This window comes from Vipera ursinii (assembly GCF_947247035.1).
Source record: "Vipera ursinii genome assembly, chromosome: 1".
Classification (NCBI taxonomy): domain Eukaryota; kingdom Metazoa; phylum Chordata; class Lepidosauria; order Squamata; family Viperidae; genus Vipera; species Vipera ursinii.
In genome coordinates, this window is record NC_139512.1 from 351,340,465 (window position 1) to 351,353,679 (window position 13,215).

A 13,215-nucleotide genomic window follows, 5' to 3' on the forward strand; every position below is an offset into this window, starting at 1 on the left:
TCATAAATAGGAGTCATTTGCCGAGCGTCTGACCACGGAGATGCTGCAATGGTCATAAGTGTGAAAAACAGTCATAAATCACTTTTTCAATGCCATTTTAACTTCAGATAGTTACTAAATGAACTGTTGTAAGTTGAGGACTACTTATAGTTTAGAAATTATTTTGAAAAAGATTTTGTAGTTTGTCATAGGATTCAAAAAGGGCAGGATTCTCCTCGTCAGTTTTTTGCTGTGATTAACATAGTCTTTCCCAAGGTTCCCAGCATTTGTCTTCAGGTATTTTAAGACTGCAGCCAATTCAAGCCAAGATGACTATTGATAATAACAATAACAGTAACACTAACAATAATAATAATGTTGGAAGGGACCTTGGAGGTCATTTAGTCCAATCCCTGCTCAGACAGGAAACCTTATACCATTGCCTGGAGAATTCTGGGAGCTGTAGTCTCAAGACACCTAAAGGGCATCAGGTTGAGGAATTCTGGGAGTTGTAGTTTCAGGCACCTGGAGTGCATCAGGTTGAGGAATTCTGGGAGTTGTAGTCTCAGGCACCTGGAGTGCATCAGGTTGAGGAGTTCTGGGAGTTGTAGTCTCAGGCACCTGGAGTGCATCAGGTTGAGGAATTCTAGGAGTTGTACTATCAGGCACCTGGAGTGCGTCAGGTTGAAGAATTCTGGGAGTTGTAGTCTCAGGATACCTGGAGGGCATCAAGTTAAGGAATTCTAGGAGTTGTAGTCTGCATATCTGGAAGGCATCAGGTTGGGAAATTCTGGAAGTTGTAGTCTTGGCACACCTGGAAGCCATCAAGTTAAGGAACTCTGGGAACTATAGTGTCAGCACACCTGGAGAGCATCAGATTGGGGAGGCCTGGACTAACATGACTATCTGTCTAAGAGTTTTCGACTTCTGCTTTTATATTCCAGCTGGACGACAACCATAAATCAAGGTGGGGAGTCTGATTTAACTTCGGCCTTTATTCTAACATAATTTCAGTGGACAAGAGATGGTATTCCCAGTGCTTGTTGGAAGAACACAGTCTTCCATTTCTGCAGGCGATTGTCCCATCAATGACCTGACTCCGCATTTGTCTTTTTCTTTCTGCATTGCTGATCTTCCCTCTCTCCACCCCCTGCCACAGATTATCCAGCAAGCCGGCCAAGTGTGGTTTCCCGACTCTGCCTTCAAAACCGCGGAAGCAATCAAGGATTTTAACCGGGAGGGACTTCCGCTGATCGTCTTCGCCAACTGGAGAGGGTTCTCAGGTGGAATGAAAGGTAATTATTGTAAAAAAAAAAAAAGAGGAAGGAGTACGGTGAGAAACTGTGGTGCAGATGACAGGGACAGTTGCTGGAATTTAGGAGTGGGTTTAGTGACACAGGTCGTCCTTGACTTACGACCACAAATGAGTCCAGAAAGTTCTGTTGCTAAGCAAGGCAGCTAACTGAATTGCACCCTATTTTGGGAACTTTTTTTTTACCTAGGTTGTTAAGCAAAACACTGCAATTGCTAAGTGAAGCAGGTGGTCTTTAAGTAAATCCGGTCGCTATATGAATGATTGTAAGTCGAGGACTACCGGTATTGCTGTTCTTGTCTCACGTAAAGGAAATCAGGTTAGGTTGACTGGGCAGGCTTGTATGAGACCACAAGGTCCATTCATGGCAATGGGAAGATTCGGTCTGGTGGATTTTCTATATCTGTGTTTAGTTACTTAGCCACTGTTTTAAAGGTAGTCCTCGATTTAACGACCACAACACAGCCCAAACTTTCTGTTGCTTAAGCAAGACGTTGTGAATTTTGCCCCATTTTACAGTCTTCCTACCTAAGATATGCAGATGATACCACTCTAATGGCAGAAAGTGAAGAGGAACTAAAGAGCCTCTTGTTGCGGGTGAAGAAGGAGAGTGCAAAAGTTGGCTTGAACCTTAACATTAAGAAAACCAAGATCATGGGATCCGGCCCTCTCAACTCCTGGCAAATAGATGGGGAAGAAATGGAGGTAGTGACAGATTTTATTTTCCTGGGCTCCAAGAGCACCACAGGCGGGGACTGCAGCCAAGAAATTAAAAAACGCTTGCTCCTGGGGAGGAAAGCCATGGCAAATCTAGACAGCACACTAAAAAGCAGAGACATCACCCTGCCAACAAAAGTGCGTATAGTCAAGGCCATGGTTTTCCCACTTGCGATGTATGGCTGTGAAAGTTGGACCATAAGAAAGGCTGAGCGCCAAAGAATTGAAGCCTTTGAACTATGGTGCTGGAGAAGAGTCCTGCGAGTCCCTTGGACTACAAAGGCGATCAAACCGGTCAATCCTAGGAGGTCAAGCCTGACTGCTCTTTAGAAGGCCAGATCCTGAAGCAGAAACTCAAATACTTTGGCCACCTAATGAGAAGGAAGGACTCACTGGAGAAGAGCCTAATGCTGGGAAAGGTTGAGGGCAATAGAAGAAGGGGACGGCAGAGAATGAGGTGGCTGGATGGAGCCACTGAAGCAGTAGGTGTGAGCCTAAATGGACTCCAGAAGATGGTAGAGGACAGGAAGGCCTGGAGGAACGTTGTCCATGGGGTCGGACACGACTTTGCAACTAACAACAACACAATCTTCCTTGCCACAGTTGTTAAGGGAATCACTGCAGTTGTTGCGTTAGTAACAGGGTTGTTAAGTGAATCTGACTTCTCTGTTGACTTTGCTTGTCAGAAGGTCCCAAAGAGGGGATCACATGAACCCAACGCACTGCAACCGTCCTGAATATATGCCGTTTGCCAAGCACCCCAATTTTGATCACATGACTGTGGGAATGCTGCAGTGGTCCTAAGTGTGAAAAAAACGGTCGTTAAGTCATTTTTTTTCTCGGTACTTTTGTAACTTGGAACAGTCACTGAATGAACGGTTGTAAGTCGAGGACTACCTGAACCCAGTACATGTAATCCCCAAGTTACGATCGCTCACTAAAGGCTTGTTCGAAGTTACACGATAAGCGCCCCCTAGCGCTTACGAGCAAGTCCCGAAATTACGAATATGGCAGGACCGCGGCAGACGTTCGCCCTTACGAGCGACCGCAGTGGCACTGCAACGTTCACCCTGGTTATTTCCTCCCTCCCCACCCCCGCCCCAGGTCTCCCTAGGCACCAGGCCTTCACTACTCACCTTGCCAAGATCGAGATCCTTGGCTTTCTTGGCTGCTCTGGGCCTTCTGTGCATCCCCAGAGAATGGAGGCCTAAAGTAACGCCCAATCTGGACGCCGGAGGCCTTTTCCAGCCTGCTGCCGCCTGGATCTGAGGCCACGGGATGTTTCTGCAGCCCTCCAGCAGCCCAATCCAGGCACCAGATGCCTACTCCAGGCTTCTGCTGCCTGGAAACGGGCCACCGGCCTCAGATCAAGGTGGCAGCAGCGTAGAAAAGGTCTCTGGCACCTGGATCGGCCTCTCCGGAGGGCCGCGGAAACCTCCCACGGCCTCAGATCCGGGCGGCAGCAGTAACCGCGCCAGAGAGGAGACGGATCTTTTCCAGGTGAGTCCGGCATGGGCAGGAAGGGAGGGGGGAAGCATGAGGTATCTTAGTGGGTCAGGAAGGCCTTGGGGGCCTGTTCCATCACTAGGCTCTCCGTGGTCTTCCCCACCCTGAGATACCTCATGTTCGCTTAACGAGCCGCGTGCGTCTTAACGAGCAAGGGAGCGGTCTCGTTCGAGGTACGAGATTCACTTCCACGAGTTTTCGTGTTACGAGTGGAATGGGCAGGCTCCGTTATACTCGTAACTCGAGGACTGCCTGTGTGGTTCTCTACTGCCAGACTTCATATTTATACGTTTAAAGGAATTTCGCTGAGGTGAAGAGAGGCTCTTCTTTATTTACAGATGGAAATGATCCTAAATAGGAGAGGATGTGTAAATCAGGATTTGATGTTCTGCATGCGCCATGGTTCTCCAGTGACTTTTGGAACCTCCATAGGATCAAGTAGTTAAATACTGGCATCAAAGTGATGGCATTTGGCAGTGCTAGTTATTTTTCTTTTCAATTAAGGATGCAAAAAAAAAAGAGATGTCAAGCCTTGGGGAAGCTAAATGCATCTGTTTTCAGTAACCCTTTGTCCCCCTCCTCCAGGCTCTGACAAATAAAACAAATTGGGCTGAAAAACATAACACCATCCACTCAGATGCTTTCCTATTTTATCATTATATAGGGACCAGAATTTCCATTACTAAGCAAGGCAATTGTTAAGCGAGTTATACGCAATTTTGCAACTTTTTTTTTGCCCCAGCTGTTAAGTAAATCACTGCAGTTATCAAGTGACTCATGCGGTCACTAAGTGAATCTGATTTTCCCCATGCTTGCTGGAACTGGTTGAAAAGATAGCAAATTGTGATCCTATGAACACTGGAATACTTCATCCAGTTTTGGTCACCACAACGTTGGGACTCTAGAAAGAATGCAGAGAAGAGCAACAAAGATGATCAGGGGACTGGAGGCTAAAACCTATGAAGAACAGTTGCCAGAATTGGATATGTCTAGTTTAATGAAGAGAAGGACTTGGGGTGACATGATAGCAGTCTTCCAATAGTTGAGGCGCTGCCAGCAAGAAGAAGGGTTCAACCTATTTTTCAAAGCATCAGAAGGCAGGACAAGAAGCAACGGATGGAAACTCATCAAGGAGAGAAGCAACCTCGAACTAAGGAGAAATTTCCTGACAGTGAGAACAATTAATCAGTGAAACAACTCACCTCCAGAAGTTGTGAATGCTGCAATGCTGGAAGTTTTTAAGAAGAGATTGGACAACCATTTCTCTGAAATGGTACAGGGTTTCCTGCCTAAGCAGTGGGCTGGGCTAGAAGACCTCTAAGGTCCCTTCCAACTCTGTTATTTGGTTATGACCCCAGGGCTCTGCAATCATCATAAATACAGGCTGGTTGCCAAGTGCTTGGATTTTGATCATGTGACCGTGGGGATGCTGCGATGGTCATAAGCGCGAGGACTGATTGTAAGTTACTTTTTTTTCAGTGCTGCTGTAACTTTGAGCAGTCGCTAAACGAATTAATGCAAGTCGAGGACTACCTGTATATCTCTGTAGCTCTGTAGCTAATAAGAATAAGGAAAATTGAAGGTTGATCAGTGACTGGTCACAAAAACAGTACCCCCTTGGTCTCAAATCATTGGAGCAGCCTCCACTCTGAAACTCAACAGGGACTAGGAACCAGCAGGGTGATTAGGGGGATCTAATGGATTCTCTGCATGAAAAGCCATCAGTCCCAAGGTTTTGCCTCCCCGCCCCTGTCCAAAAAACAAAACAAAACAACAATCTTCCAACTTAGATATTATCCAGCACTGGCAGGTATAAAAACTCAGGGCTCCTGTTGTCAATCTCGCAGTTCCCCTTGGAGAGTTGTTTGCAATTTTAGTTTCCATGTTAGTTGGGCTACAAGGAGAAGCAGGAAAGGATTAAGCCGGGAATGAAAATAAACAATTATAGCACCCCTTGGTGAGCCTAAGAACACACAAATACATGCATATGTACACACATTGCTAAGAAACGGCTGCGCTGTGGGTAAAATGACTCCAAAATTGTGTGTAATGAGAAGGAAAAGATTAGAGGGAGCTTTTGCCATGTTGAGAATTGACATTAGTGGAGGAAGGGGGAAAATTCTTTACAAGTCAGTGCAGGGGGTCTAATTTAGACTGGTGTGTGTGTGTGTGTGTGTGTGTGTGTGTGTGTGTCTTTGCCATCCGCACACATTGGCTTCAGTGCATATATTTATATCCCCATCCAGATAAATTCTGTGCAATAAATAAAATCACAGTGAGAAGGGAACGGCTGCCTTCCTCTAAACACATTCCAGTTAGCTACAAAGCCGTGCCGCCTATTGCAAAAATTAAAATTTTTCTGTTAAAGCATGCCTTGAATATTTAGATGGAGGCAATGGCTTATTTAGATGAACTGCCACTGACCCACAACAGTGAGACATCAAGCGTGAAATTTACTGGAAATTAGCACCGGGGTCTTGAGCCCAGCATGAATGGGTTGATAAGATGCAAATCCCAAAGTATTAAACCGCCTTGCTGGCAGCGCTATGGGGTCGTTCGCCGTTGGTTTTTCATGTTACCCCTTTTTTTTTCCCTGCACCACCCTCTGGGACTGGTTATAAATAACAATAAAAAGGAACAGTTACCAGAGACTTTAATCGGAATTAAAAAAAAAGACTTTAAAGAAAGATACCCACAACGCTGATTGTACGGCGGCAGAGCCAAAAGTAATGAATTTAGCACCTTTTCTGTACGAATGTTAGGCATGTATTATTTGGTGATTTTTTTTGTCTTCTTTGATTCTTCGGGGCTCTTATCAATACAACGGAGGTTAATTCCAGCTTTGAATGTAGTCTAAAATTGACAGACACGGGGGTAAAAGAGGAATGCCACAGTTGCCGAACTGAGGAAAAAATATGGGTGTTTATTTTACAGGGAAGCTAAGAAAATTGATAGAATTTTATTTTTCCCCGTTGCACGGAGCTAATCATTAAAATGTCCTCCTTATGATTTAACATTGGACAATGGGTAGAATATAGGGAATATTTTCCTGTCATTGCTCGGTGACAATCCAGGTGAGGATTGTTTCTTTGTTCTTTCGTTTCCGCCTTTCAAATTTTTACGGAGTGGATGCAGGTACTCTGTCCTCCACTGACGACCACAGTTGAGCCCCAGATTTCCATTGCTAAGTGAGGCAGTTTGTTAAGTGAATTTTGCCCCATTTTAGGACCTTTCTTATGAATGCTGGCTTAACGCCTGTTCAAAGTTACATACAAACCAGGTTTGAAGTTCTGATTGTCTGCTCTTCCCCTGTGATCACATGATTGCATTTTGGGTGCTGAGTAACGATGACTATTTGCAGCATCCCAATGTTTTTGCTGGAAACTGACATTTACTTCTGATTTCTGGGAAAATACCCCCATTGCAAACAATGGTTTCACTTAATGACCGCTGTAAAAAAGGTCATAAAATCAAGCTCAGTCACATGATGTACTATTCCAAAAGTGCTTTTTCAAGAGGCAACTGGACTTCCTTTTTCTTTGAAGACATTTCGCTTCTCATCCCAGAAGCTTCTTCAGCTCTGACTGGATGGTGGGGAAGGGAAGGATTTATTCTCCTTGCAGACAGCTGGTCATTTGCATTCTTTGAGAGAGTCGTTGAGGCCACCTGGAGGTTTATCTGTGTCCTCAGGGTCACCTGAGTAGTGCAAATGGGTGTGGAGCCTTCCTAGAACTGCTGAAAGGACCGTGTTGTAGACTTGACATAGATGTTGTCGTATCCCTCCCCCTCTGTTGGATGACTGAGAATCTCAATAGACACATGACGATCTACTTAATAATCAGCTTGACTTATGACTGTAACTCTGGGCTCAATTTTTATCATAAGTTGAGGACTACCTATATATAGTCGGTGGTATAGCTCAGGATTGCTCAACCTCAAACACTTTAACAGGCGTGGACTTCAACTCCCGGAATTTTGGCCAACAGGCTCTGGACATGGCATAAAACTGTAAGAAAGACATCAAAAGAGCTTAAGCTATTAAATCAATTGGAAGCCTGGATTACAGGTAATCTTTGGCTTAGGACCGCAATGGAGCCTGCGCAATACGGACCAAAATTGTGATGGTCGTAGTGTGGGTCAACTACTGACCAACTCACTTTATGAACAACCACAGTCATTGAACTGTAAATGGGGGGGGGCAGTTGCTGAGTGTCCAATATGAAGCCAGATGACCATGGAGTGGGGTGTGGCTTGGCCAGAACCGGGTTGTAACCCTATTGAGGTCCATCGTAAGTCGAGGACTATCTGAACAAACAAAACAGGGGCCATTAAACTAATAACAAAACAATAGCAAACTACCCCTGCATCGGGAAAAAAACAGGCTAAACAAAATTCAGCTTTACCTCCTTTAAGGACATCTTTTGACCCCTTCACTAACCCTCACCCTTTCGAGTTTGCCTCACTATGTTTTCCTGAGCAGCTACACGTAAAATTCTAAACCATTCAAGATTAAAATTGTTTTTTTTTCCCCTCAGAAAGTTAAGTCCTGGTAGCAGTGACTATTAGCTGTTACGGTTCAATAGACAGTTGGTGCCTTGGATTGAATAAAATAGCTACGGCTTATGAGGATTTTGAGGGACGCGGTGGCTCAGTGGGTTAGGACGCTGAGCTTGTCAATCAGAAGGTCAGCAGTTTGGCGGGTCGAATCCCGAGTGCCGCGTAACAGAGTGAGCGCCTGTTACTCGTCCCAGCTTCTGTCAACCTAGCAGTTCAAAAGCACATAAAAATGCAAGTAGAAAAATAGGGACCACTACGGTGGGAAGGTAACAGCGTTCCGTGCGCCTTTGGCGTCTAGTCATGCCGGCCACATGACCACGGAGATATCCTCGGACAAGCGCTGGCTCTTCGGCTTTGAAATGGAGATGATCACCGGCCCCTAGAGTCGGAAACGACTAGCACGCATGTGCGGGGGAACCTTTACCTTTACCTATGAGGATTTTAGTTCTTTACCAGCAAACTTCTCCTTCCTCTTTATTTTTTTATTTATTTAAAATCTCCACCTTGGCGCGAACGAGTCCTCTTTTGCTCAGGCTGCTGTTTCCACATAAAATATGTGCTCGTAGCAGGAGTGAAAAATGCCACGCTAATTACACCATTATTTTATTATGTAGCGCGACTAAAAAAAAAGTCTACTAAAGAATTAATTTGGTTAAAATAATTTGAATTGAGCAATTATTTCCTTAACACTGGAATTAGCTGAAAGGAGTTTCAAGTGGTTTATTGCCAGTGCTACATAATAAAATGATTGTTTAATTAGCAATAAATTTGTCATTTGCTATAGGAAACAAAAGGATTGTTTCTTTCATCCAGACGTGACGTTTCTCCTCTTTTTTCCCTCATCGTTTTTTGAGCTACTATGTTCTTCTTTGCCTTTGGAACAGATTAATGATCATGCTGAATCAAAGCAAAGTTATGGGTGGTTATTATGTAAGGGCAGTCCTCAATTTACAACCGTTTGTTCAGCGACCATTCAAAGTTACGATGGCACTGAAAAATACCTTATAACTGTTCCTCGAACTTATTATGTTAAGTTACGTTAATTACATTACATCATCCGTGTAGTCCAGGGGTGTCAAACTCAATTTCATTGAGGGCCGCATCAGAATTGCGGTTGCCCTCAAGGGGCCAGGTGGCTATGGCCAGGGTGGGTGTGGCCTACTGGGTGGGCGTGGCTAGAGTGTGTTTGGCCTACTGGGTGGGCGTGGCCAGCTCTACATCGTTTGCATCAAGGGTGCCTATGGGGGCCTGGGCAGGAGTGGGACAGATCTGAGGGTCTCTGGCGGAAGGAGGGTCTCTGGGCCGGGGCCAAGGCAGTGGGGTCCGTTCCCTCACTGTTTCCAGGATGGCTTCGCGGGCCGCATGAAACCACTTCACGGGCCGGATCCGGTCCCCGGGCCTTGTGTTTGACATGTCTGGTGTAGTCCCTTGATCAGAATTCAGGCACTTGGCAACTGGCATGTATTTATGACGGTTGCAGCATCCTATGTCACATGATCATCAGTTATGAGTTACTCGGGGGGGCGGGTCTCCAACAAGCATAGTCAAGGGGGTAAAGCCAGATTCGCTTAAAGGCCATGTGATTCACTTAATAACCATGGCCAAAAAAAAGGTTTAAATGTCTTTATTTGGGGATTAGAAGACCTTCTTTTCTTCCTGCATGGAAAAGAGTAACAGATTAACAGAGTTGGTGGTCTTCTGGTCCACCCCATTAAGTCCCGTCCAGCTCTGCTGATCTGTTATTCTTTTCCATGCAGGAAGGGGGAAAAAAGGTCTGTATTCCCCAAATAAAGACATTGAAATCTTTTTTTTTTGTGCCATGGTTGTTAAGTGAATCACACGGTCTTTAAGCGAATCTGGCTTCTCCCCCACCCTTGACTTTGCTTGTTGAAAACCCTGAGAATTAGACCTCCATTTTCAGGAACCTTACAGGTAGTCCTCGACTTACAACCATTTGTTTAGTGGCCATTCAGAGTTGGATTGGTATTGAAAAAAAAAGTGACATAATCATTTTTTCACACTTACAGCCGCTTGGCAGCTGACTCGTATTTATGACGGTTGCAGTGTCCCGGAATACGTGATCCCCTTTTGCCACTTTCTGACAAGCAAACTCAGTGGGCAAGTCAGATTCGTTTAACAGCCGTGTTAGCAGCTGAACAGCTGCAGTGATTCACTTAGCAGTTGTGGCAAGAAAGGTCCTAAAATGGGACAAAACTCAACAACTGTCTTGTTTAGCAACAGAACCTCTGGGCCCGGTTGCGGTTGCAAGTCGAGAACTGTCTTGCGTATCTCTGAACACTAGCGCTTGCACAGTCAAATTTATATATTTATATATTTATATTTATTAAATTTTTATACCGCCCTTCTCCCGAAGGACTCAGGGCGGTGTACAGGGCAATAAATATAAAAAACAGAATATAAAAGTTAAAAAACAATTAACTATAATGCCCAAATTTAAAATTTAAAACAATAATTAAGAACAAATTTAAAACCTCAACCCTAACCCATCAGACCAGGTCAGATTGCTCAAATAAATACGTTTTTAGATCGCGCCGGAAGGAGCGAAGGTCGGGGGCCATCCGGAGCTCAACCGGCAAGCGGTTCCATAGCTCTGGGGCGCCCACAGAGAACGCCCTCCCCCTGGGGGCCACCAATCGACATTCTTTGATCAGAGGCACCCTGAGGAGGCCCTCTCTGTGGGAGCGCACTGGACGGAGGGAAGTTGACGCCGGCCGCAGGTGCTGCCGTAGGTAATCCGGACCCATGCCATGTAGGGCTTTGTAGGTCATTACCAAATTTAGTCTCAGAGGAGAGAACGTTTCTGCCCTGCGGTTCCACGACAGTTTTCACGTTTGATTTAGTCCTCCGTTTTCAAAGCCTGTTGGATTTCTTCCTTCCACGACCTTGTCCCATTCTTCTCTTACAAAGTGGTTGGGGGCCAAGTGCTTGAACCAGTGAATCCCACGAGTTAAAGTGGGGTGAGGGGCGGGCTGTGTATGAGGGAGAAAACAGCGGATCTGCTTCTTACTCCTGTCTCCTCCTCCTCCCCAGATATGTATGACCAGGTGCTGAAGTTTGGGGCCTTCATTGTGGACGGTCTGCGAGAATATAAGCAGCCGGTTCTTGTTTACATCCCACCCCAAGCAGAACTCCGAGGAGGTTCCTGGGTGGTGATTGACCCCACCATTAATCCTCGACATATGGAATTGTACGCTGACCGGGACAGCAGGTGAGACTGTTCTTCTGATGTAATTTAGCATAGCCTGTTAGATGCAAACTTAGTGTTAATTAACAAGACAGCTGTACCTGGTAAGCTTACATCATGGAAATTACTCCCTTAAACTGAGGAGGAGTTACCTGACGGTGCGAACAATAAACCAGTGGAATGGCTTGCCTTCAGAAGTTGTGGGTGCTCCATCGTGGAGGCTTTTAAAAAAACAGACTGGACAGCCATTTCTCTGAAATTGGTATAGGGTTTCCTGCTTGAGCAGGGGGTTGGACTAGAAGACCTCCATTCCAGTATCTGAGGGGCTGCCACAAAGAAGAGGGGGCCAGGTTGTTCACCAGAGCACCAGAGGGCAGGACAAGAAACAGTGGATGGAAGCTGAGCAAAGAGAGAAGCAACCTGGAATTAAGGACAAACTTCCTGACAGTGAGGACAATCAACCAGTGGAACAGCTTGCCCCCGGAATTTGTGGGCGCTCCATCACTGGAAGTTTTTAAAAAGAGACTGGACAATCACCTGTTTGAGATGATATAGGTCCTCCTGCCTGAGCAGGAGGCTGGACTAGAAGACCTCCAAGGTCCTTTCCAGCTTCTATTCTATTCTATTCTATTCTATTCTATTCTATTCTATTCTATTCTATTCTATTCTATTCTATTCTATTCTATTCTATTCTATTCTATTCTATTCTATTCTATTCTATTCTATTCTATTCTATTCTATTCTATTCTATTCTATTCTACCCTACCTTACCCTTCTCTTCTCTACTCTACTCTACTCTACTCTATTCTATTCTACCCTACCCTACCCTACCCTACCCTTCTCTACTCTACTCTACCCTACCCTACCCTACCCTACCCTACTTTACTCTACTCTACTCTACTCTACTCTACTCTACTCTACTCTACTCTACTCTACTCTACTCTATTCTATTCTATTCTATTCTATTTTATTCTATTCTATTCTATTCTATTCTATTCTACCTCATCCTATCCTATCCTATCCTATCCTATCCTATCCTATCCTATCCTATCCTATTCTACCTCATTCTATTCTATTCTATTCTATTCTATTTTATTCTATTCTATTCTATTCTATTCTATTCTATTCTATTCTATTCTATTCTATTCTATTCTATTCTATTCTATTCTATTCTATTCTATTCTATTCTATTCTATCTTTGTTATTCTGTTTTTCTGAAATTCTTAAGAAGCCAGAGTATCTGCAACGTTTTGTAGCAATTATCACTGTAATATTTGATTTGGACCCACACGCACTTCCTGGCGGCTCATCATACTGACCCCTGAATGACTGCAATCAACTTTCTGTTGGTCCTTTATCAGAGCTACAGAAAATGGGTTCAACATCACCGGGCGTATAGTGGCTCTTTCTTTAAGCTAACAGAATACCTTTTGGTACCTAAGAGGTCATAGGAAAAAAAACCATTCCCATGTTTTAGAATAATTAAGATACTCAAATAAACAAGGAGGGAACATTTCTAAAGTATGCTGAACAGAAGCATAAATATCAAACCTTACCAGTTTGATCTAGATCCAGATTCAAAGTAGACGTCTATGAAGATTCTCAGTCATCCGGGTCATGGTTATCCCAAAGGTGCTTTTTCAAGGAGGCAACTGGACTTCCTTGTTTTTTATTTATTTTTTTTATTTTATTTTAATTCCATTTATATCCCGCCCTTCTCCGAAGACTCAGGGCGGCTTACAAGCTTAGCAGTAGCCTTCATTCTATGTATATGCCTGCTTATTGGGGCTTTCACACACACCCCAAGCGGCATTATTACAAAGTCAGCTTAATTGCCCCCAACAATCTGGGTCCTCATTTTACCTACCTCGGAAGGATGGAAGGCTGAGTCAACCTTGAGCCTGGTGGGACTTGAACCTGCACTAATTGCAGGCAGCTG

At 44.5% G+C, this 13,215-nt stretch overlaps 1 protein-coding gene across 3 annotated transcripts in view; it reads left to right on the forward strand.

The window, feature by feature from the left end:
- Positions 1-13,215, forward strand: part of ACACA (acetyl-CoA carboxylase alpha) — a 284,404-nt gene that overhangs the window by 237,089 nt on the left and 34,100 nt on the right. For all 3 annotated transcript variants that reach the window (XM_083379642.1, XM_083379643.1, XM_083379644.1), the window contains 2 exons: positions 1,139-1,274; positions 11,123-11,300. In XM_083379642.1, coding sequence (XP_083235768.1) covers positions 1,139-1,274; positions 11,123-11,300 — 314 coding nt within the window. The remainder of the gene's footprint in view (positions 1-1,138; positions 1,275-11,122; positions 11,301-13,215) is intronic.